The sequence below is a fragment of the Moschus berezovskii genome, chromosome 11 (genome assembly GCF_049115385.1).
Source record: "Moschus berezovskii isolate FMDL1 chromosome 11, NW_MosBer_1.0, whole genome shotgun sequence".
Lineage (NCBI taxonomy): Eukaryota > Metazoa > Chordata > Mammalia > Artiodactyla > Moschidae > Moschus > Moschus berezovskii.
In genome coordinates this window covers 83,420,550-83,446,873 of record NC_142470.1, presented here as the reverse complement: position 1 = coordinate 83,446,873, position 26,324 = coordinate 83,420,550, and the positions used below count along the sequence as shown (strand labels likewise).

Sequence of the window (26,324 nt, the reverse complement as noted above, 5' to 3'; positions counted from 1 at the left end):
CAAAGATCATGGCATCTGGTCCCATCACTTCATGGGAAATAGATGGAAAAACAGTGGAAACAGTGTCAGACTTTGTTTTTTTGGGCTCCAAAATCACTGCAGATGCTGATTGCAGCCATGAAATTAAAAGACGCTTGCTCCTTGGAAGGAAAGTTATGACCAACCTTGATAGTATATTAAAAAGCAGAGACATTACTTTGCCAACCAAGGTCCGTCTAGTCAAGGCAATGGTTTTTCCCGTGGTCATGTATGGATGTGAGAGTTGGACTGTGAAGAAGGCTGACCGCCGAAGAATCGATGCTTTTGAACTGTGGTGTTGGAGAAGACTCTTGAGAGTCCCTTATACTGCAAGGAGATCCAACCAGTCCATTCTAGAGGAGATCAATCCTGGATGTTCATTGGAGGGACTGATGCTAAAGCTGAAACTGCAATACTTTGGCCACCTCATGCGACGAGTTGACTCACTGGAAAAGACTCTGATGCTGGGAAAGGTTGGGGGCGGGAGGAGAAGGGGACGACGGAGAATGAGATGGCTGGATGGCATCACCGACTCTGTGGACATGAGTTTGAGTGAACTTCGGGAGTTGGTGATGGACAGGGAGGCCTGGCGTGCTGTGATTCATGGGGTCGCGGAGAGTCGGACACGACTGAGCGACTGAACTGAACTGTCTTTAGCCAGTCATGTTGACTCAGAGTCCTTCCTGGTGGTACATGCCTTGTTCAGCCACGATGGATGCCATCAAGAAGGATTCTGGGAGGTAGTTGGACATGCAGTGTCACTTTTTAACCTTTCCTGAACTCTCCCTGTTGGTGGTGGCTTATTAGTTCTGTGTTCCTTACCAGGACCTCCTGTGGTAAAACAACTCATGCAGATGGTTACTATGGTGCCTGGCCAGGGCGGGCAGTTTCAGTCAGAGTGCTTCCCCTAACAGACATAGGCATAATTATCCCCATTTGGCAACAGAAAAAGAAAAGATTCATCACCTTACCTCTACTGTAATATGTCAATGCAAATGATTAATCAGAGGAGTCTTACATAACTCCTAAATTTTTAGTAAGTGATTAGGTAGTTAACTAGAATGTGAGGAACAGATTTGGAAGGAAGATTATGAATTCTGTTTCTGAATGTTGAATTTGAGGTACATATGGTGTATAGATAGATATATATTGATAATGCTCATGCTAGTCTTGGCTAGCAATAAAAATTTGGGAACGTTCAGCTTATGGATGAACATTTCTATGTTGAAGTCATAGAAAGAGGATGTAAAAAAGAAAGTAGCTCAGGGTAGTTCTTTTGGGAGCTCCAGTATTTCAGCATAGCAAAGAGTGATTCATGTTGCCAGCTGCTACAAAGAGGTCAAGTAAAACAAGAGGTGACCATTGGATTTGAAATTTCTGAGAATATTAGAAAACCTCTCCAAAAGGAATTTTAGTAGAGTGATAGGATTACAAATCTAATTGCACTATTTGAGAAACAAGAATTGAAGAGAATTGTGGAATCAAGAGCTGCAGCTGTAGCCAGCTACCCTTTTCAAAAAAATTTGCCTGAGAAGGGAAGGGGGTAGTCACTAGAAGGATGCTAAATCAAAGGCCAATTTTAATTTTTTAAGATGTTATAGACTTGAGCAGAAAAATATATTTAGAACAGAAAGGCAGCAGAGAGGAAGATGATGTTAGTGGGGCAGGGGTAGTGGTAATTGTGGCAGGTTTCCTGGGAGTTTGAGAAGGGATGTTAAAGGCAGATTAAAAGCTGTTAGTGTTAGATGGAGTAAAGACTACTGCTGAGATAAGCTGGAAAGAGATAAAATTCAGTGGAGATTGATGTGTGTTCACAGTTGTCAGTGCTGGAAGTTTCATCCCTTATCACTTTCTCCTCAGGAGATAGTGTTAGTTGCTCAGCTGTGGACTGGAACCCTCCAGGCGCCTCTGTCCATAGGGTTTTCCAGGCAAGAATATTGGAGTGGGTTGCCATTTCCTTCTCGTGAAGTCCTTTAAGAAACTAAGACAGCTTCTGGGTGATGGAGTGAAAAAAGGGAGTCAATGTTTGGAATGGTTAGAGAGTAGAGAATGGAACGCCACAGAAAGATGTGCTCAGGGACCCTGGTGTGAAACTTAAAGGCAGAGGCATTCATTCTGCCTGGTTTTCTGATTTACATTCTTATACCTCCCACCCTCCAGCACTCTGGGGCTTTGTGTTAATAGTAGAGAGTTAGATAACATGCCATTAATACATTTGTCTTACTAACCACCATTAGATTAATATGTCAGTGGTATGGGGTAAGGGACCCATGTTTGACAGAAGACTTGATTGAAGCTACTCTGGTTGTTAAACATGGGTTTTTTTAGTTTTTGAGAACCAACTTTGAGGACTGTCAAGATCACACCAGGGGAAAATAATTTATTTGGTTTTAAATTGATTTTTGTAAGAGGATTCTGGAGTATTAATTTACGGGAAAGGTAAACTGTGCATAATGAGAGAAGAACAATTTTCTCTTCTATACTGGATATGTGTATCCTCAGCTTCTGGCTCTATATTAAATCCTGTAAGAGAACGTGACATAGTATTTGGTCATTACCCATAGCATTTTTAAAAACTTATATAGTTTATATTAGCCTACAATCTTTAAAAACTTTTATTATGCTAAAATAATAATATATTTTAATCTTGTTTTGAGGAAAAATTAAAGTACTTTCTCCCATTGTTTATTTACTAAGATATTTTAGTAAAGAAAAATTTATAGAGAAATTTAAAGACTGTTTTTTTTTAAATTTGGCATGTAGATGATATTTTATATGACACATGTTACTTAGCGTCTACTTGTTTCAGTTGCATGAAATACAAATACAGTTAAATAGCTGTAGTCCCTATCCCCAGGAATATATTTTTATAAACTGTTCTTTTCTAACTGTCCTTCATTATTTCTTTGTATCTAAAGTGAATTTAGGATCAGCTTTGTTACAGACTCTTCAGTGGAGATTTATCCAGTTCTGGAACCATCTGCAATTTCTACATTGGAACTTTTCCTTCCACATACTGATTATGAATTCTTATTAATAACTTTATTAATTAGAGAGATAATAAGTTCCTTTCCATTAATTCTAAGTCTTAAGTTTACTTTGACTGCCATTCTTACAATATGCTGATATGGTTCACTTTTTGAAATGGAGTCCACTAGTGAATATTCTTTAAGTTACTTTGTTACCTTAGACACAGACTTTGAATTGCTGGCTATAAAATGGATTGATGGGAGAAAATTGATTATATAATAATTTGGGGAAATACTAATTAAGAAATGAGCATAATTAATTAAAAATTTATTACTGTTTCCCATTAGTGAAAAATTTTCCTGACCATTTGTTTTCTAATATTGATACTAAAACATCAAGAGAAATACATAGTTTTGTTAATTTTTGCAATTCTGAGCAACTTTATCTTGAAATTTATAATATTATAGAAAGTAATCGACAAATATTAAGTGAATTTTTACTGTTGTTATTTGTATATAACCTTAAAAAGATCAACTATCAGTTTTGACATAAAACAGAATTAATATATTAATACTGTAAATATTTGGAATAAACATTTAAAGCAAAGTTTTCTCACAAATGCAAAAAAATTTTTGAAAAAATTTTGAAAAAGCAGTGAAATTATTTTGCAGGGATTTCATATTTTTTCTTTCAATTAAAAAGTAAGCAATTTGAAATTAATATTATATGTCAATTATACCTCAATTAAAAATACATAGTGAAATCATTCCTGATAGAATAGTACAGCTTTATACATGAAACTTTTTAGTCCCTTGCGAAATGAGGATTTGTAGTATTCACTTTTACACAAATTACTGCAGGGCAGTAATCATTACCATCTTCTTAAGGTATTTAGAACTTCTAGAGGACTTTTCTTTAGAGGTAAGAGTAAACTGCAATAGATACGTAGGTAATAAGATTTTATGAAGCTATGATCAGAAATATAGGTCAACTTGCTTATTGTTGAAGACAACTATTACGTACTTCTGCTAGATGGTGGTGATACGGAAACATGACTTGGCTGCAGGTATGGCTAAGTATGCTAATGGTTTACTGACATTCTCTGCCACTTCATAGTAGTGTTGCCGTTCAGTTAATGCCAGAATCAGAAGCACACCTAACTAGTCATTTCAGTATTTTTAGTTCTGTTCTTTTAGTTTGTCCTCTCCAGTATGCCAGCAGTATTAAAAGCTAAACCTCATTTTTTCTTGAACATATTATGTCAGACATTTAACTGAGGTAGAAAGTTTTCCCAATAGTTTTTAAGGTGGCCAGTCATTTAAATTTCTCATATACCTCTTCTTCTGTTGGAGAATTCTTTCCTTTTGACGACATATGTTCATAATATATACACCAGTTGCAGCTGAATCCTTGCCAAAAAAAAAAAAAATTACCTGTACTTTGGAGCAAAAGGGAAGGCCCAGGGAACACTCTGGCAGTTTTAACTGCCAGGAAGACAAATTATGTCACAGCTGGTGCCTGGGAAACCCATTAAGACCTCTTGGGGTGACCAAATGAATGTAATTTGAGAATATAGCCCAGTGGCAATATGTGAAGACAAGCTGTTAGTACACAATGGTATAAAAGCTCATGAGTCAAATTATCTAAAGGTGGGAAACTGTCATTTTAAACCAGGAAACTACTGGTAAATCAGAAAAATCAAGCATTATTACTGCTGCTTGAGAAAATGAGAGAACCCAGAGGCAAAACTGAAATTTAGAGGATGTCAGTTCTCTAAAAAAAAGCATTTCTAATTATGCAGAATCTAGGATAGTATACAGTCACAGATCTGTATCATTTGGCTTTTACTGTAAATAACATTTGGGAGAAGACAGAGATGGTCATGAGTTTGCTGAAAATGATGTTAATAAGTGAATTCCTTTAATCAGGTTAGGAGGAGTGAATTTCCTTGGTGGGGCCCTTGAGCTAAAATGATTCATAATTGTGGTAGGGGATGGGAGAGTATCTTATTATTTTGACAACACATCAAAAACTTCTAAGCTGCTCTTTGTATGTGAAAGTAAACGAGTGGATAGTGCCTCAGACAAGGCAGCAATTACCATTTACAGAGCTCCATTTCTCCATTAGAGTCAAATACTCTTTGGTCATTTCTACTCAGAACACGGTTTAAAAAATTAATGGCCAAGAGTTAAGACTAAAGTACACCTTCCTGTGAGATACGAGGAAAGGAGAAAAGTATGGATAAAATTCCAAATGGAAGAGATAAAATTTGATAAATACATGTAGTCCTCAATCTTTTTAAAGAACGAAGCAAAGTTTAATTGACAAATTGAAAAAGGTGGCAGGGAGCTTGAAAATGTGAAGAGAGTGGAAGAGGTGAGTGTGAACTAAAAGTTTTCATCATAGACCATCTTTACCCTTCTCCTGATCAAAAAATTTCTCATCCTTTACGGCCTCAGATGAATTCCTGAAAATGATCTATTTTTGGTCTCTTTTTGGAGTTGTTTAAAAATTTTATTATGTGGTTCTATTGGTATATATATATTTGTTGCTCCTGTGAGATAATACACTTTGGAGGTGGGGACAGTTTCTTACATAACTAGCCTTGGGGTGACTCAATAAATGCATGTTAAAATAAATGCAGGAAGAAGAAAGCTATAGAATAGGAAGCTGTAAGTTAGTCTTTGGATGGAGGGATTGGGATAGATGCAAGAATAAGAGGATGTTACAGATGAGGGTAGCAAGATGCATTTCAGATTTGCAACACTTGCAACAGCCCCTAGTGATAACTTTACTGTGTGAGTGTAGAGTTCAGTGAAATTCGGTAGTATTTAGGAACTGTTAAGCCAGTCCAGTACTGGAAAATCCAATGGACAGAGGAACCTGGTAGACTGTAGTCCATGGGGTCGCTACAAGTCAGACATGACTGAGCAACTTCACTTTCACTTTTCACTTTCACACATTGGAGAAGGAAATGGCAACCCACTCCAGTGTTCTTGCCTGGAGAATCCCAGGGACCGGGGAGCCCAGTGGGCTGCCGTCTATGGGGTCACACAGAGTCGGACACGACTGAAGTGACTTAGCAGCAGCAGCAGGCTAAAATGTCAGAAAGATCATCTGCTTAGGTTTGTCATCAGTTCAGTTCAGTTCAGTCGCTCAGTCGTGTCCGACTCTCCGCGACCCCATGAATCACAGCACGCCAGGCCTCCCTGTCCATCACCAACTCCCGGAGTTCACTCAAACCCATGTCCACAGAGTCGGTGATGCCATCCAGCCATCTCATTCTCCGTCGTCCCCTTCTCCCGCACCCAACCTTTCCCAGCATCAGAGTCTTTTCCAGTGAGTCAACTCGTCGCATGAGGTGGCCAGAGTATTGCAGTTTCAGCTTTAGCATCAGTCCCTCCAATGAACATCCAGGATTGATCTCCTTTAGAATGGACTGGTTGGATCTCCTTGCAGTATAAGGGACTGTCAAGAGTCTTCTCCAACACCACAGTTCAAAAGCATCGATTCTTCGGCGATCAGCCTTCTTCACAGTCCAACTCTCACATCCATACATGACCACGGGAAAAACCATTGCCTTGATTAGACGGACCTCGGTTGGCAAAGTAATGTCTCTGCTTTTTAATATACTATCAAGGTTGGTCATAACTTTCCTTCCAAGGAGCAAGCGTCTTTTAATTTCATGGCTGAAATCAGCATCTGCAGTGATTTTGGAGCCCAAAAAAATAAAGTCTGACACTGTTCCCACTGTTTTCCCATCTATTTCCCATGAAGTGATGGGACCAGATGCCATGATCTTTGTTTTCTGAATGTTGAGCTTCAAGCCAACCTTTTCACTCTCCTCTTTCACTTTCATCAAGAGGCTTTTGAGTTCCTCTTCACTTTCTGCCATAAGGGTAGTGTCATCTGCATATCTGAGGTTATTGATATTTCTCCCAGCAATCTTGATTCCAGCTTGTGCTTCTTCCAGCCCAGCGTTCCTCATGATGTACTCTGCATATAAGTTAAACAAGCAAGGTGACAATATACAGCCTTGACGTACTCCTTTTCCTATTTGGAACCAGTCTGTTGTTCCATGTCCAGTTCTAACTGTTGCTTCCTGACCTGCATACAGGTTTCTCAAGAGGCAGGTCAGGTGGTCTGGGATTCCCATCTCTTTCAGAATGTTCCACAGTTTATTGTGATCGACACAGTCAAAGGCTTTGGCATAGTCAATGAAGCAGAAATAGATGTTTTTCTGAAACTCTCTTGTTTTCTCCATGATCCAGCGGATGTTGGCAATTTGATCTCTGGTGCCTCTGCCTTTTCTAAAACCTGCTTGAACATCTGGGAGTTCACGGTTTACATACTGCTGAAGCCTGGCTTGGAGAATTTTGAGCATGACTTTACTAGCGTGTGAGATGAGTGCAATTGTGCGGTAGTTTGAGCATTCTTTGGCATTGCCTTTCTTTGGGACTGGAATGAAGACTGACCTCTTCCAGTCCTGTGGCCACTGCTGAGTTTTCCAAATCTGCTGGCATATTGAGTGCAGCACTTTCACAGCATCATCTTTCAAGACTTGAAATAGCTCAACTGGAATTCCATCACCTCCACTAGCTTTGTTAGTAGTGATGCTTTCTAAGGCCCACTTGACTTCACATTCCAAGATGTCTGGCTCTAGGTCAGTGATCACGTTATCGTGACTATCTTGGTCGTGAAGATCTTTTTTGTACAGTTCTTCTGTGTATTCTTGCCACCTCTTCTTAATATCTTCTGCTTCTGTTAGGTCCATACCATTTCTGTCCTTTATCGAGCCCATCTTTGCATGAAATGTTCCCTTGGAATCTCTAATTTTCTTGAAGAGGTCTCTTGTTTTTCCTATTCTGTTGTTTTCCTGTATTTGTTTGCATTGATCACTGAGGAAGGCTTTCTTATCTCTCCTTGCTATTCTTTGGAACTCTGCATTCAGATGCTTATGTCTTTCCTTTTCTCCTTTGCCTTTCGCCTCTCTTCTTTTCACAGCTATTTGTAAGGCCTCCTTAGACAGCCATTTCGCTCTTTTGCATTTCTTTTCCATGGGGATGGTCTTGGTCCCTGTCTCCTGTACAATGTCACGAACCTCCGTCCAGAGTACATCAGGCACTCTATCTATCAGATCTAGTCCCTTAAATCTATTTCTCACTTCCACTGTATAATCATAAGGGATTTGATTGAGGTCATATCTGAATGGTCTAGTGGTTTTCCCTACTTTCTTCAATTTCAGTCTGAATTTCGCAATAAGGAGTTCATGATCTGTGCCACAGTCAGCTCCTCAGGAAATGTAAATGATGATTAGCATCCTTGTCACAATAAAGTAAAATAAAGTATAAAATGTATTCATTGTCCTTCAACCCTGGCATTATGATGGTTAAAACTGAAACTGTAATTAAAACTAAATTAGTACCTTCTTGGTTTATAGGCTTTTGGCCTAATTTCTCTTATTTGAACTGGATTTCTGCTCAGAAATAGGACTACTTTTGTACCTTTGGTTACTAGAGGTCACTTGCTTCCAGTCTTCCAGTCTTGCAGGGTAATCTTTGAGAGGCTTGTGGCTCAGACTTTATAATGTCCAAGCCTTGAGGGAAGGGGTGTATATATGTAAACATACATGTGTGTGTGTATAGCTAATGATGCATTTTAGTCATAAATTTGTGTAACTGCAATCATTTTTATGCTCCTTTCTTCCAGTTAGGTTCCTAATATTCTAAATTTCAAAGAATACATTTTAGACTTCTCAGCCAAAAAACAAGCCTTCACCCACAGTTCCTTTTTGTTTTTTGCCTCTGCTTTACATAACTCATTGCCTCTACTGTGGGAGATCATTCACCCTTTTATCCAAATACTAAGGATTCCTAGCACTAAGAGTTACTCAGAATTAAACTATAGGATGGACAGTGACCACGAAAATCTTTTGGTCTCTTTTTGCTACTTAATGTAAGTATCTGGGGACCTTGATGATTTAGTACTATTCTCTGCTTAGAATTTTCTTTTCCCCCACTCCCATCTGGTGAATTCCTATCTGTTATCCTGACACAGCTCAAAATGTCACTCTCCATAAGACAGAGTTACTTCTTTCCACTTATTACCTAACCATTCCTTCTCCTTGGACTCATATCTTGATTTCACTCTCTAATATAACCTTGAGCAAGTTAATAATCTTTCTAGGCCTCGGTTATTTCATCAGCAAAACTGGAATGGTAATAGTGTATCCTTTTTAGGATTATAGTGAAGAATAAAGGACATAATAATTGTAAAACACTTAGGATGACAATGTTTAGCAAGTGCTTGATAATTAATATTAATACTCTTGTATACCATTTACTGTGTTGTATCTCTTTCCTTCATCTTTTCAATGCACCAATCACTATTTTAGGTGCTGGAGATTAAAGAAATAAAAAAGGCACTGACTTTGCTTCCACAGGGCCTTAGGTAAAGTGAGACGATAACTAAGTCAATAATTATGAAAATGTATAATTGATATTTAAAAGGTAAACTTAGGGTGTTGTGGGAGCACCTAACTGAAACTGGAGTCGAAGATTCCTTGCAGAAGGTGATATCAGCATTCATCTTTCTTTATGATCTTAACATCCGCCTACTGGTATCAGTTCCCAAATTGTTAATCTATAGATTTCAGCAGTTAAGAATTATCTACTTACTAGATTGTTCTGTTTCTATGTCCCGCAGAATTCATAAATGTAAAATGTCCCCAAGCTGAAATCATTATCTTTTAAGACCTAAATATTTCTTGTAAGTTCCTTTTTCTTTCCATTTATGCTGCCTAGCTCTCTTTTCAGGTCCCCATCATGCTATGCTTAGACCACCACCCTGAAATCTACTCTTCATACAGCCAGCTAGGATGAGCTAAGTATTTTTTTCAGCTGAATAGAGATCTTTGGTGGTCTCTGTTTCCTACAGATGAAATCTCCATAATCTAACTCCTCCTTACCTCTACCATCTGGACTCTCCTTTTTCTTCTTCTGCATTCTCACCACATAGAGCTTTTTTTCTATCCCACCCCCATGCTATGCCCACTGTTCCTTTACACACACTGGAGAAAGATCCATGTATCTTACCACCTCGCATTTACCTGGCTACATCTTACTTATTCTTTAAGACTGTTCTACATTTTTTCTAGAAAGCCTTTCTTAATCTCTGTGTCTCTAATTGTCCTTACAGAATTGTGTGTCTTTTCTCTGTACTTGTATGATACTCTGTTCATATAATTTTGTTGCTGTACTTACTTTATGTTTTCAGTGCTAGTGTGATTTTCTTGCAAGATTTTGATTCCTTGATGCTCCTGGCTCCCTTATATTCTCTTGTAAACACAAAAGCTAGGATAATAATAGTCCTTGAGAAAATATTTGATTGGTAAGTGGATAATGAATATATGTTAATGTAGGCAAGCAGAGGTGACTATTACAGAGAGAGGGACCATCCAGGAGCAAAGTGCAGAGGAGTAAAAAGTACTTTGTTTGGAAGTTTAAAACAAACAGAAGTATGAGGTATGAAGTTGGGAGTGTCAAAAATGAGCTTCAACTGGTGAAGAGAGCCCATAGTGAAAGATTTTCTTATGCCTTACTAAGGAATTTAGTTTTTATCCTGAGGATACTGGAGAGCCATTAAAGGATTTTAAATTAAGTAATGACAGGTAGATTTACACTAATCCATTAATTCTAAGATGGCTGTATTTCTTGCATTTTAACATCTCTGGAATTGCAGTGTATCTTATTATTGATTGTGTCTTACAGTTCTTAAAAGCAGCAGCACTTCTTTCTGGTGCTGTTCATGATAATGGTATATATTACAATTGATGGCATGTTAAATTCAAAGATACATAGCATGTTTTAGAAAGATTTCTGACACAGTGTACAGGATGTTTTAAAAACAAGGTCATAACACTGCTAGAATGGAGGATAGAGATAAACTGATCATAATCCAGAAGAGAAATTTGAGGCAGTAGTTGTGAAGAATGCATTCATTTAGTCGTTTAGATATGAAGTGTTTTCTAGGATTCACGCAGAATGCTAAGCATGATGATACGGACAAAATCATACAACAAGTAAGATTTCCAGCTGGAGTTACAGGTTATTATAAATGGTTTAAGTAAAAATAGATCATAGACCTCAGTGTGAGGACTAAAGCCATTACAAATTCTATTAAAAAATACATAGTAGGAGAAAATCTTAGTGTCCTTGGTTTGGCAAAGATGTCTTTTTGTTTGTTTGTTTGTTTGGCAACAAATAATAGGACACAATGAGTGCAAATAATAGAAAACTCAGTTATTTGAACTTCATTAGAGTTTTTAAATCTCTTCTTCCAAAGACTGTCTTGAAAATAAATGTGTCTACCTTTGAGAAATGAAAGCATATGTCCACTCAAAGACTTGTACAGTTTTGTTCATTGTAGCTTTATTTGTAATATAGAAAACTGGAAACAATCCAAATGCCAACAGGTAAATGAATAAGTGAATTAAAACATTGTGATATCCATATGATGGGATAGTATTGAGCTATAGAAAAGACTAATCTGCTGATACACTTACCAACTCAGATGAACCTCAAAATAGTAATGCTGAATTTTAAAAGGCAGACAAAAGAGATATACACTGTATTATTTCATTTATATAAAATTCTAGAAAATGCAAACTAACCTATAGTGATAGGAAGTAGATCAGCGGTTGCCTGTGGGCAAGAGTGTGGGAGAGAGCAGTGAATCACAGAGGGACAGAAGGAAGCTTCAGAGAATGTTGGCCACATTCATCATTCTGATTGTGGCGATCGTTTCACAGGGACGTAGGTATGAAAAGCTTAGTATTAATAAATCGTACACTTGGTGTGGGCTTCCCTCATAGCTCAGTTGGTAAAGAATCTGCCTGCAATGCAGGAGATCTGGGTTCGATTCCTGGGTCGGAAAGATCCCCTGGAGAAGGAAATGGCAATCCACTCTAGTATTTTTGCCTGGAAAATCCCATGGAGAGAGGAGCCTGATGGGCTACAGTCCATGGGGTCGCAAGAGTCAGACACAACTCAGAGACTAAACCACCACCACACTTTATGTACAACTTATTGTATGCCATTTCTCTGAACAGAACTGGAGGGGAAAAAAATTTTTGTTTTTTTTTAAAGAGTGATAGATGCAACAGAGCTCTTGGTCACCCATTCATTGCCATTGAACGTTGGCAGTAAGGATGTGGAGGAATCAAAACTGATGTCTTTTTTTCTGGTTTGTGTAGTGAATGGCTGTTAATGTCTTTCACCGTGAATAAGATGTATCACAGAGTTCTGGTTTTTAATTGTATTGTTTGGTGGGAGGGGGGCACATAAGTTCATGAGGAGGTATTCAGTAGCAGTTAGATGTAAAACATTATAAAAAGGGTATGAGGGCGTCAAGATAACTGAAGGCTAAAATATAAAATCTGAGCAAGAAAAAAATATCCAGCAAATGAGAGTGAGAAGAAATCAGAGCTAAGAAGAAATTCAGGCAAGGGCAGTGTCCTAGAAACTAAGGACATTGTCACTGCCTAAATACTGTTCTTTCCTGAAAGATCAACAATATTAGATGCTGAAGAAAAGCAAGATAACAACTGAAAAATATTCATTGAATTTAGTAAAAAAGAAGTCACTGGTGACCTTTGCAAGAAAAGTTTCTGTGTAGTGGTTAGATAATAACCAGGTTGTAGAAGGCTGAGGTGCAGATTGGAAAGTGTAGACTACTGGCTGGTTTTCCAAATATTAAACTTGAAATGGAGGTGGGTGGGTGCATGTGTCAGGGTTGGGGTAATTAGGGGAAATGCAGAATCAAGAGTTGTTTTGAGTATACAGTCATCCTTAGTATTCTTAGGAGATTCGTTCCAGGACTCCTAAGGGGGATGCTCAAAAATGCAAAGATACTTAAGTCCCTAATAAAATGGCATAGTATAGTTGGCCCACGGACTAGAGTGTCTGGATTTTCATATCTGTGGGAGAAGGAGGGTGTCCCAGAACCAGTCTCCCATGGATGCCAAAGGACAGCAGGATGTATTTATGAATTATACATACCGAGTTATGTATGTATATTTTGAACAATGGCAATAAAGTTGTTGGTGTTTAGCAAGTAGAATACATACAGTTATTAAATTCTAAATGAGTTACAGAGGACTTACTACTCTTCATGCAAGTTGTGACCGTAATCAGACTAAAACTAAAGAGAGTATCCCATTTATACTAACTGGGAGAATGTTTGTTTTTCTTTTGGAGATAATTGCTAGCTTGGTGTGTATGAAATACAAAGTCTTCTTTCTCCTTGAGGTAAAAGAACATGAAGTAGCTTTTCTCTGTTTACATATTTGTTTGTATGAGAAGTTCTAAAATAATTTAAAACAAAATTCAGGGGGCTTCCCTGGCGGTCCAGTGGTTAAGACTTATGACATAGGGGATATGGGTTCAATCTCTGGTTGGGAGATAAAATCTCACATGCCTTGGGGTTAAAAAAAAACCCCAAAAACATAAAACAGAAGCAATATTGTAACAAATTCAATAGACTTAAAAAAGACAAAATTTAAAAATAAGTATTGATTAGTGGCCTGACTCACTGCTGCACTCCAGTTTTTCAGAAAGAGAACGTTAATGTATAATTCCTTCCTGAAAGACTTAATATTATGTGTATATTGGCAGGATTATGATAAAGATATTAAAAATATAGTAAAATGATTGTACTTCTGTCTGTGGTGTAGCTCCAAAACTTCTCCAGTGTTTTTAATTTTGTTCTTGTTCACTCATGCTTATACAGTCAACCAGATTCAGTAAGAGTTCAGGTTAGGCTAAAGATTTGTCATTTTCAACATAGAGTACTTGATAATTTTCAGTCATATAGTATGTATTTTGAGACCTATCATCTCATGTGACGAGCTGACTCACTGGAAAAGACTCTGATGCTAGGAAGGATTGGGGGTAGGAGAAGAAGGGGATGGCAGAGAATGAGATGGCTGGATGGCATCACCAACTCGATGGACATGAGTTTGAGTGAACTCCGGGAGTTGGTGATGGACAGGGAGGCCTGGCGTGCTGTGATTCATGGGGTCGCAAAGAGTCGGACACGACTGAGCGACTGAACTGAACTGAACCATCTTATTCATATCAGCATCTTCATTTTTCTATTTTTCATTATTTTATATAATAAAGATAATAAAATAACTAGAAAATTGCAAAGATATTTCAATTTTTAAAATTGTTATTACTCTGTATACTTTGTAACTGACTTAGTACTTGAAAAGGTTTATAGTGAATAATAAAAAGAAAGCCATTATATTAATATATATACCTCAAAATGGCCAATACATCATAATATATCTCATCTTTTTGAAGTAAGATTCTAGGATGCGACAAGAGAGCCTTCTGAGACTGATCAAAACTGTAAGGCGTAACACTGCCATCTAATCATGTAGAGATGAATGGTAATTTCACAGGATACCTTGAAAGCATTTGAAAAATTGAACAGTTAACTGTAGGACTTCAAAACATTGATGATATGTTGATTTTTTTTAACATTTTTTTTTTGTAAAATACATAGCATAAAATTTACTACTCTAACCACTTTTAGGTGTACAGTTCAGTGGCATTAATTACATTCACATTGGTTGTGTAACCATCACCACCATCCATCTCTAGAACTCTCTTCCCAGACTGAAGCTGTGCATCCATTTACTGCTTTCCTTGTCCCCCACCCCCATTTTTTTTTTCTAGAAACTACCATTTTGTTTTCTGTTTATATGAATTTAACTCCTCCAGGTATCTAGTATAATTGAAATACGACAGTTGCCCTTTTCTTTTTATCTGACTTATTTCACTTTGAATAATGTCTTCAAGGTTCATCCATGTTATAACATGTTTTACAATTTAATTTCTATATTAGGCTAAGTGATATCCCATTGTAAATATATATATATATATATATATATATATATATATATATACCATTCATTTGTCAGTGGACATTTGGGTCAGTTCAGTCACTCAGTCCGGTCTGACTCTTTGTGAACCCATGGCCTCCTTGTCCATCACCAACTCCCTTAGTTCACTCAAACTCATGTCCATTGAGTCAGTGATGCCGTCCAACCCTCTCATCCTCTGTTGTCCCCTTCTTCTCCTGCCTTCAATCTTTCCCAGCATCAGGGTCTTTTCAAATGAGTCGGTTCTTCGCATCAGGTGGCCAAAGTGTTGGAGTTTCCACTTTAGCATCAGTCCTTCCAATGAATATTCAGGACTGACTTCCTATAGGATGGATTTGGTTGGATCTCCTTGCAGTCCAAGGGACTCTCAAGAGTCTTCTCCAACACCACAATTCAGAAGCATCAGTTCTTCGACGCTCAGCTTTCTTTATAATCCAACTATCACATCCATACATGACTACTGGAAAAAACCATAGCCTTGACCAGACGGACCTTTGTTGGCAAAGTAATGCCTCTGCTTTTTAATATACTGTCTAGGTTGGTCATAACTTTTCTTCCAAGGAGCAAGCATCTTTTAATTTCGTGGCTGTAGTAACCATCTGCAGTGATTTTGGAGCCCCAAAAAATAAAGTCTGCCACTGTTTCCCCTGTTTCCCCATCTATTTCCCATGAAGTGATGGGACCATATGCCATGATCTTAGTTTTCTGAATGTTGAGCTTCAAGCCAACCTTTTCACTCTCCTCTTTCACTTTCATCAAGAGGCTTTTAGTTCCTCTTTGCTTTCTGCCATTAGGGTGGTGCCATCTGCATATCTGAGGTTATTGATATTTCTCCCAGCAGTCTTGATTCCAGCTTGTGTTTCATCCAGCCCAGCGTTTCTCATGATGAACTCTGCATGTAAGTTAAATAAGCAGGGTGACAATATACAGCCTTGACATACTCCTTTCCTGATTTGGAACCAGTCTGTTGTTCCATGTCCAGTTCTAACTGTTGCTTCCTGACCTGCATACAGATTTCTCAAGAGGCAGATCAGGTGGTCTAGTATTCCCATCTCTTTCAGAATTTTCCAGAGTTTGTTGTGGTCCACACAGTCAAAGGCTTTGCATAGTCAATAAAGCAAAAATAGACGTTTTTCTGGAACTCTCTTGCTTTTTCTACGATCCAGCAGATGTTGGCAATTTGACCTCTGGTTCCTCTGCCTTTTCTAAAACCAGCTTGAACATCTGGGAAGTTCATGGTTCACCTACTGTTGAAGCCTGGCTTGAAGAATTTTGAGCATTACCTTTTGGCTGTGTGGATAATGCTGCTATGAATATGGGTATACAGATACTGCCTGACTTCCTGCTTTCAATTTTTGGGGTTGTATATACCTGGAATTGGAATTGCCAGATCATTTGGTCCTTTCATGTTTAATTTTTTGAGAAACAACCAGTAATGTTTTGTACACTAGGGTGTGTGTGTGTGTGTGTGTGCGCGTGCACATGGGTGCACATGGTGTGCTGTTTTACATTTCTGTGTGTAATGTAGAGGAATGTGTAATATAGGAGGAATACATTGGGGTTTCTGTTTCTACATGTATGTAGAGAGCACTGTGAACAATTTGCATCATATATTCTTACTGAAAAATAGTCAAAGATCTCGAATAGATAGTTCTCCAAAGATATGCAGAGGGCCAGCAAACCCAGTAAAAGATTCTCAGTATTAGGGAAATGTAAATCAAAACCATGATGAGATAGCACTGAATTCCCAGAGATGGCTACAATTGAAAAAAAAAAAAACCTGAAAATAACAAGTGTTGGCAAGGATGTGAAATTGGAACCCTCATACATATTTAGTAACATTATAAAATGGTGCAGCTGCTGGGTTTGGGGGTTCCTCAATAAGTTAAACGTAATGCTGTGACCCAGCAATCCTACTCCTAGCTATCTACCCAGAATAATTAAAAACATGTTCAAATGAAAACTTGTATACAGATGTTTAAGGCAGCACTATTTACAGTAGCAAAGAGAGAAAACAACCCAGATGTTCATCAGCAGATGAATGAACAAAATATGGCATAGTTGTAAAATGGAATATTATTCAGCCATAAAAGTATAAAATACTCTTACATTGCTGCCATGTGGATGAACCTTGAAAACATTGTTCTAAGTGAGAGAAACCACACACAAAAAGCACATACTGTATGATTCCATGTGTATGAAATACTCAGAATAGCCAAAACTACGGAGACAATGAAGACTGATGTTGGTGAGGGCTGGGGGGATGGGTTGGAGGGGATGGGGAAGGAATGAATATGGGGTTTCTGTTTGGGGTGATAAAAAGTTCTGCACCCGGGTAGTGGTGATGGTTGCACAACATTGTGAATATACCAAATGCCACTAAATTGCACACGTTGAAATGGTTCAAATGGTACATTGTATGAGTGTTTTACTACAGTAAAAAGAAAAGATAACAAGAAGTCACTGTTTGGGCAGACCATCACTATATCTTATGATCATTAGCATAGTTTGGGGGTTATTTTACCTTAGTGAAAATTTTCCTGGGAAGTTTGAAAAATAAATTGTAGTAGTCTTTTCCTTCCTCTGATTCATTCTGTCTGAGATAGGGTATAGGAATCTCAAAATTAAGGAAGCATTGTATATGATTGACACAAGTGGCTCCGAACAGCGTATTATTGTCAGAAATTCAGTGCTTAGTACTATCGTACATGTAACATTCTAAGATGCCAAATATTGTAGGCTCTATACATAAAAGTTTTTGCTCTCTGTGCTTTTATAAAGGAGAAAAAATGAGATTGGCCAAATAGAAAAGATTTTCTTGTGTTCATGTGAGAAAAAACTGAGTCCAAAAATTCAAAATTATTCTCTACTTCCAAATTTTTAAATAAATTTGACCCTTAATAGATGTGGGTCTTTTATCTTGTGACTGTGTCTTCCTTACCATGCCAGCATATTCATCACACATGTATTCCAGTCCTCCTGCTGTTTAAATGAAGGTAGCAGAGGTTATTTCATATATTTATGCTTTATTTATAAGGAACAATATTCTAAGATTCTAGCTTTATGATATCTAGGATTTCTAATCAATTAAATTTCGACAGAACCTGAGCTCTTTCTGAAAATTGCTGATATGTGGGGACTTGTGGTTTACTTAAGGCACAGCTTTGAATCGTGTCCTTTAAAACTACTATGTGTGGAAAACAAGCCATTTAGTTAGAGAATGACTCTAGCTGCAATTTAGCAAATTAGCATGTCTTTTTTATAGGTCTATTTTAATGAGATTAAATCTTCAGACAATAATATTATGTGCTACATAATGGATTTCTCTGAGACCTTCAGATCTTATTCATTTCCTTTTGAACTACAGACAATACTGGAGATGCATCTAATTAAAGTTGAGTGTACAAGCTAGCAAAATTCATTATTTGGTAGAGGAAATAACTATTTCATTGTGTTTTTATATATTTTTTCCAAATAATGTATAACTTTATATACTACATAGAGTTGTCTCAGTTTACAGATATTTATCTTTTTGCACTCATTCCTTTCTTATTTATATACTTGATGCTTACTGAAAAAAGAAAATTTTGTATGTTGCCTATGGAGGGGTGGGCAGTCTGCTTACTAAATCTAAACACTAATGGACTTACTTTTTAAGCTCTAATATTTGAGGAATATTTTGAAATTTTATTTTAAAACTTTTTTCTTAACCATATCTAGGCCAACCAGGCCTTCGAGAAGCTATTTCTATGTCCTGTATAACCAACGGGAGTGGTACAAACAGAAAACCAAGTCACACCAGCTCTGTCTCAATCGCAAGAAAAGAAACTCTTTCATCTGCTGCTAAAAGGTATGCATTTGTAAAAAGCTAACATTGCAAAACTGTCTGAATGTGATAACTCAGTCTACTTTTGAAAAGAATATGAAATAAGAGCTGTATGGAATTCAAGTGAGCATGTCTTTTGAATTCTTTGTCTCTAAATGTAGTGATATCCTGCTTGTACTCGCTGAGTTTACATTCATCATACCTATGGAGTTGTGTGAGGAAGTTTTTGGTTTTTGCTAAAGAAAGCAAGCAGTTTCATTTCCTGGTTTGGTTTTGTTTCTTTTTAATAAGCATCTGTTGATGAGATAAGCATGACTATATTTAATGTAATTATATAAGTGAATTTTGCATAGCAGGTGATAGATTTGATACAGCATTTTTAAAGGAGAAATAGAATCTTTGGTATATGTGTACATTGGTGGAAGAGTAGATGCTATAACTTTTATTCTCAATCATGACTAAAATTGAGGCTTAGTTTAAAAATGGGTATGTGTGTGTTAGGGGATGGTGGACAGGAATGCAGTGGATATTACAATATAAAAATTTCAGTGGATTACAGGTTTACATTCTCTATGTTCTTTTCATGAATTAATTAATTCAGTCTATTCTAATTAAATTGCTTACCGGATCTTAAAACTGTTTTCTTCAAAGAACGACTGAAGAAAAACTTTAAGTAATAGAATAATATTTAAAATATGCTGATGGAAAATGGTTGCCTCAGTAAGCTAAAGCTGAGTTTTTTGTCAGTGTGTTTTCACAGATGTTAACCAGACATTTGACTACATTTGAAGAAATGACAGAATCTGTAGGCCTTTTAAAAGTCCCTTTCTGTAATTGAGTCACTAAGTCATTGTTGTCACAGCATCTAGACGTTATCCCCCAAAGCATCCAAAATTTATTACTGTGTTCCAGTTTCAGGAGAGAAGGACAAATGATGAAAAAATAAACATGTGGCGGAAATTTTTAATACAATTTTTAATAATAAACTTCCTTGTATCCAGTGATGGTTTGTATTCAGTCCATTTTCTTACATAGCTATAGTTATGTGCAGTGGTCAGTATTATGTACAGTAGGACTTAGTTTAAACCAGATGAGTTTGTTAATTTATGATGCAGGGGCTTTGTGTTTTGTTTTGAAATAACCCAGAAGGAAAATCTACTGGGTCCATATAAGACTACTGGCCCAATGCTGTGAATTCAGAATAATTTGAAGACCAGTAAGAAAGAAGTACTTTCTAATTCAGTTTTAAATTTCAAAGTTAGTCTGATTATTTTTGAGGTAGAATTAAATTTCTCAGCACATACTTTAAAAATTGAGTATGAACAAAACAATCAAAAGCCAGTCTGAAGTCAGAAGGTATCAGAATGAACCAGATTAAGAAATGTTACTGTCAAAATTATATTTGAACATTATTCATTATTATCATGTGATTAAATTGTACTATTCACATTTGTTTAACATGTTCTTAAACATTCTTCTTCGTAGATTATGCACCTTATAGTAAATTTTAAAATGTCCTTTGGTTAAGCTAGTTGTAATTTTATACCTTTTCAACACTGGAATCGTTTCTATCTGTTTTGTAATATTGTCAGAAGTGTTTGTGCAGTATAAGGACGCTTATTCAGTGTGATCAGGGATAGCGATGCTTCATTAACCAAGAGTCAGTGTGGAATCATGTGAATTTATAAATAAATATCTGAAATATTTTATTTTACTTTAAACTATGTTCACGTGGGCTTCTCTGGTGGCTCAGACAGTAAAGAATTTCTGTGCAATGCAGGAGTCCCAGGTTCGATCCCTGAGTTGGGAAGATCCCCTGGAGAAGAGAATGGCTACCCAGTACTCCAGTAGTCTTGCCTGGAGAATTCCATGGACAGAGGAGCCTGGTGGACTGCAGTCCATGGGGTCACAAAGAGTCGGACATAACTGAGCAACTTTCACTATGTTCATTTGTTGATTTTTTTAATGAAAGACTGAGTCTCCCCCTTTTTCCTCTCTTAAATATGCATATCTGATTAAACTACTTACTGTCTTGCGTAAAATACACCCATAAATTGTTTTTTGCAATTTTTCGTTTCATTTTTTAAAACAAAATAAGAAACTTAAAATTCTTGCAAAATGGTATGAACTAGAACCCATCTTTTTTCTGTGATTTTTTTCTTAATCTTTTGTAATTGTTTCACCTACACAAAATTTAACAGCAGTTCTTTTAGTAACTCATTTTTATTTGGCCTTTGCAAAGCATTCAGCTTAGTTTCAGTTCAGTTCAGTCGCTCAGTCGTGTCCGACTCTCCGTGACCCCATGATCACAGCACGCCAGGCCTCCCTGTCCATCACCAACTCCCGGAGTTCACTCAAACTCATGTCCACAGAGTCGGTGATGCCATCCTGCCATCTCATTCTCGGTCGTCCCCTTCTCCTCCCGCCCCCAACCTTTCCCAGCATCAGTCTTTTCCAGTGAGTCAACTCGTCGCATGAGGTGGCCAAAGTATTGCAGTTTCAGCTTTAGCATCAGTCCTTCCAATGAACACCCAGGATTGATCTCCTTTAGAATGGACTGGTTGGATCTCCTTGCAGTCCAAGGGACTCTCAAGAGTCTTCTCCAACACCACAGTTCAAAAGCATCAATTTTTCGGTGATCAGCTTTCTTCACAGTCCAACTCTCACATCCATACATGACCACGGGAAAAACCATAGCCTTGACTACATAGAAATTATTCTCTTTCCTATGTACATTTTGTCAATTTTCTTTGTATTTTATTAACTTAATCATTAAAATAACAAGTACAACTGGCGTAAAGAAGTTCAGGGGAAAAAACACAGTTGACCCTTGGTAAGTGTAAAACTCAACTGGTGAGAGCAGAAGTATACAAAAGAAATAGGAATTAGAGAATAACCTACAGAATGTGAGCATTTAGTATTCCTTGGATGTCAGTGTGCTTAACCAGAGGTAATAGATAGTGTCACTAATGCTCTGGTTTGGGTAAACTGAAGTCAGTTAAGAGAGCTTTTACTGTCCCCCCAAATTTGCTAAGGCATAAGGCATTAGAGGCCAATTCGGTCCAAAGGGGCAATCTTCATAGGATATGTTGTCTTAGAATTATAATAAATTCTTTACTGAAGATTTTTAATAGCTTCCAGAATTCTTAAAGAAATATCATTATTGAATGAAAGCAGTGTAAATTGTATTAGCTGTATGATTTAGGATTTTGAATTATGTGATAGCAGTAACTTTTTCCATCATTTGGTATCTTTTTTGTTTAAATATGTGTTGTTCCATGTTACACTTTATTTTACAGTGGTACAGAAAAAAAGAAAGAAAAACCACAAGGACAGAGAGAGAAAAAAGAGGACTCTCACTCTAATGATCAAAGTCCACAAATTCGAGCATCACCTTCTCCCCAGCCCTCTTCACAGCCTCTCCAAATACACAGGCAAACTCAAGAAAGCAAGAATTCTCCCACCAAAAGGTTTTAACTGACCCCAAGTACAGAGTTAGGGAATGGTTGTAATGATCCCTAAATTCTGTGACTTTAGAAAAAGTTGGCTATCCATGGATTCTGAGAGAAAAACTTATTGACTTTTTTCCCTTCACTTCTTTGTGGCAGTAATCTGTATTTTAATACATTGGAGAATGATAATTTAAAATTATCATTCAAAATCTATAAGTTAAAACTTGAAGAAAAAGCTAAGTGATAAAGATGAAAGGAAGGCAAAGGTAATCTACTCTAAAACCAAAAGAACATTTTAAAATTACGGAATATTAAAAATATATGTATCAATGCATAAATTTATAGCCATGGATAAGAAATTGCATGTGTCCTTATGCTCACCGTATTTTGGCATCATTACAGCCTTCGGCTCATCAGGGCCTCACAACACGCGGCTCTGCTGTGACTGCATCTCAGTTTCAGTTTGGGGTTTTGGGAGGATAAGTTCTTGCTTGAGTAGAGAATTGAATTCATTTCTCCTAATCTTTTCTGTGCTAAAGGCTTGCTTGAGGGCTTCTCTCTGTGTCTTAATAATTAATATTTTAAAGTTATGAGAAGGGGAGAAGGGAGAAACGTTCTAACAATGTGTGTGAGCCTAAATTGGGGGTCTAAACTTGCATGCTGGGAGTTCAGCACTACAGCTGCCTTGTAGTCAAATATTTAGACCAACTTAATGAAATTTGCCTGCTTTAGGGTTGTTGATTCAAGCTTTTTGATTAGGTATAGATATATTTTATCATCATACTTCCACTTGGAAATCTTAGGAAAATATTAAACCATTCCCAGAACTGGCTAGGATTTTAATAAAAACAAATGACATCCATTCCTAAAAGATTTTTAATATATTTTTATTTGATTAGCTTACTATTTTGCCTCAAATCTCTAATGGAAAATTTGGGAAAACACAACACCCTTCACTTGATTGATGCATGTTTAACATTTTTAAAATGCTTTGTGTGTCTCACACAGATTCTTATCCTGTCTTAATGGTTTGTAATTCTTCTGCCTGATCTAATGTGGAATTTTTCTTGGATATAGCTTATTAATGTTTTGCAGCCTTGGATTGTGTGTGATTAAAGGTGGCTTTTTTGTAATCAGTCTCTTTAAGGTTCTGATTTGACTTGGCATCTTCTTTGTCCCAGATCTCTTTTTCAGCTTCTTAAGGTCTCCTGGAAATGTGCTTGCCATTCTGAATTTCTCTTTGAATGTACTATTACAAGATGTATTGAAGATTGGATGAGTTGTAGGGCAGTTAACAGTGCAGCAAAAAAATCATTTATAAATCAAAATATTTGTTGTAAATATATGGGGTTAGTTTTGATATTATCAAAACTTTCCTAATTAAAATGTTTTTATTTCTGATCATGGGTAAAACTGAGAGATACAAACAAGAGTTTTGCTTTTAGTCCCACAATTATTTAGAAATTGTCATTTGTACCATATATAATTTAATTACATGAGGACATAAAAAATGAAAATAGCAGCCTTGTCATGATTTTGAATAAGTCTTTTCACACATTCACACAATTTCATAAATTATGAGAGAGAGTAATTATTCAGATTTAAGCACATGGGTGTTCTAAACATCAAGTACTATTTATTCTAGTGAATCTTTTGAAAAATAGTGAAAATTAAAAAACAGACTAGGTAATTGCCTTGTTTAACTCCTTCACTCATCCAAGCACAGAACCTTTCAACTAATCATGCTTTCTCTTTTCTGGATTAGCTTTAAGAAAATGTTAATTGCTGCTTATATGTTCTAATCAAACTGTCAATTACATGTCATTGCTATGCATAGAATTTTTCTCTAATAAATTAATATGTTTCTTCCAGCATAAAACGACCACCGACAGCTGAAAAGTCACACAATTCATGGGAAAATTCAGACGACAGCCGTAATAAATTATTGAGGGCAGTTTCAACATCAAAATTAATATCAAAAGTTATAAAAAATACAGACAAGTAAGTATTATACTTCTATCTGAAAATTACTAGTTCTTTTACTATCATGTTTGCATGTGCAGTTATATGCCTTGTTTGAATCATTTTAAAAAATCTGTATTTATAATTTATATCTTTTTTCTTCTAAGTACATTTTTTTCTTTTGTGTTCTTTAAAAAAGGCTGTGTCTTCCTGTTAATGCTTCTCAACTCATAATAAATCTCAATAATGTCATAAAATTTGAGTATTTTTCATAAATTCTTTCTGTGTTTTACTATTTAAGTGATCCTAATGGAATATTCCTTGTTTTATGACACAGTGTATATTGGTAGTTGAGACCAGTGAGAAACTTTAAAGAATACTGATGCCTGAATTTCAGACCTGCAGATTTACTTAGGATGTAGCCTAGACATTAAAGCTTTTGCAATTTTCAGGTGACTATAATGGTGAGCCAAGTAAGGTTATGAAATAAATATCTTTGAATTCCTTTTGTAGGCATAAAGATGTCATCATCAACCAAGGTAAATTAAAGATCCTTTTTAAAAAATATTTTTTCTAAATCATAAGTTTTCCCTCTTGATAAGAATATTGACTTATTTTCATTCAGTGTATTTTATTTATTAGCTCACAATAATAAAAAAGAAACATATTTTATAGTCATCTAAGAAAATCTCTTAATTTTTATTGTAAGATATGTCATTTTTGTCTCAACCAGCAAAAATGTCAACCCGTGAAAAAAACAGCCAAGGTAAGAATAAGCTACGCAGTTGGTCGCCTTCTTAGTTAATTTCCTTCTGGATCTCTTATTTGGCTTTTCATTATTTATACTACCTGACTTTCCTCTTAATGAAGAAAATATGGTAATTTGAACTAGTGAATCCATTTCCACTTCTATGAGCTCTGAAGAGTCAAAGTCAACAGTAGAAATAAATATATCATCACAAAGAGGTATAAAATACCAAGGGGAATTTCCCCCCCTTAAAAAAAGTTCTTAGAAAAGCCATTTAAAAGATTGATAAATTTTAACTCAGTTTCCTGTCTTGCCAACTTCATTGCAAATAATCACTCATTTCTTGAAGCTAAGACTTAAAATGTAATGAGTCTAGCAAATCCATTTCCTCTTAAATTTTTCTTTTATATTAATTGTAATTTCTGGCTACTTGCTGTTGTTGGCTTGTTCTGACCCAAAAAAAGAGAGCAGACTTTCTGTAAATGTGTATTTAATTTAATTGCAAAGTAGGTAAGATTTATATATCAGTTTTACATTCTCCTTCAATTGCCTGCAAATTTAATTGAAGCATGCTATTCTAAGTAAAAGCATGTCCTTCCTGTGCATGCTTTTTACAGCTAATTTCTATGTGTCATAGTTATCTTTATTTTTCTAGGCTATTATATTAACCATATACCTTGTGGTTAAAATTTTTGTTAGAGATTTAACTTGATTTCTATAGATTTTTACTTTCTTTGATTCTACTAAGAAAAAAGTATTTGTGATCTTCTTTGGGTCATTTGTTTTTACATAGAAATTCTAAATAAAGTTGATTTTTGCTACTGTTTTCCTTCAGTTAGGTCTTATTTTCTCTTTCTTCTTTAATTAAGTACAGTTTAAGTAGTGGTTGAAATACCTTAAGGAAAAGTGAAAATTTATTTACAAAGCCAATTCTTACTATGTGCCAAACCATTAAAAAAAAAAAATAGAGATAATGATAGATAGTGGAAGGAGCAGTGAATGGAGAGTGCCTGTGTTTAATATTTGGCTCTGTTGTATAGCAGTCTTGTGACATAGGCAAAATGGCCACATCTTTTTGTGGTTTTCTAATCTGAGAATAGTAACTATAAAGCTTACTTCACAAGACTGCTGAATATATATGGAAGAACTTAAAAACAGAAAACACTGTACCTTTAAAATGTGCTACTACTATTACATGTTTTGCTAAAGAACTTACATTTCATAAAAATCCTTATAGTTCTGGTAAATGAGAAAGGGCTACCTCTCTGTCATTCTGTGGTATGCCCTTTAAGGGAAAAGGGAACTAACTTATGCTTAGTATGTCATAAGTGAGTGGTTTGTGTTGGTGACAATTTTCAGAACCATCCAAATAGGCAGATAAGTAAATGTATTTAAAAGGGA

General features: G+C 36.3%; 1 protein-coding gene across 6 annotated transcripts in view; it reads left to right on the top strand.

Moving 5' to 3' along the window:
• EML4 (EMAP like 4) overlaps positions 1–26,324 on the top strand; it is a 157,361-nt gene that overhangs the window by 68,733 nt on the left and 62,304 nt on the right. For 4 of the 6 annotated variants that reach the window (XM_088841520.1, XM_088841522.1, XM_088841521.1 and 1 more), the window contains exons 3-7: positions 18,656–18,785; positions 22,061–22,231; positions 24,086–24,214; positions 24,689–24,714; positions 24,885–24,941. In XM_088841520.1, the coding sequence (XP_088697646.1) occupies positions 18,656–18,785; positions 22,061–22,231; positions 24,086–24,214; positions 24,689–24,714; positions 24,885–24,941 (513 nt within the window). The remainder of the gene's footprint in view (positions 1–18,655; positions 18,786–22,060; positions 22,232–24,085; positions 24,215–24,688; positions 24,715–24,884; positions 24,942–26,324) is intronic. The other 2 variants (XM_055400854.2, XM_055400855.2) reach the window with 2 other exon arrangements.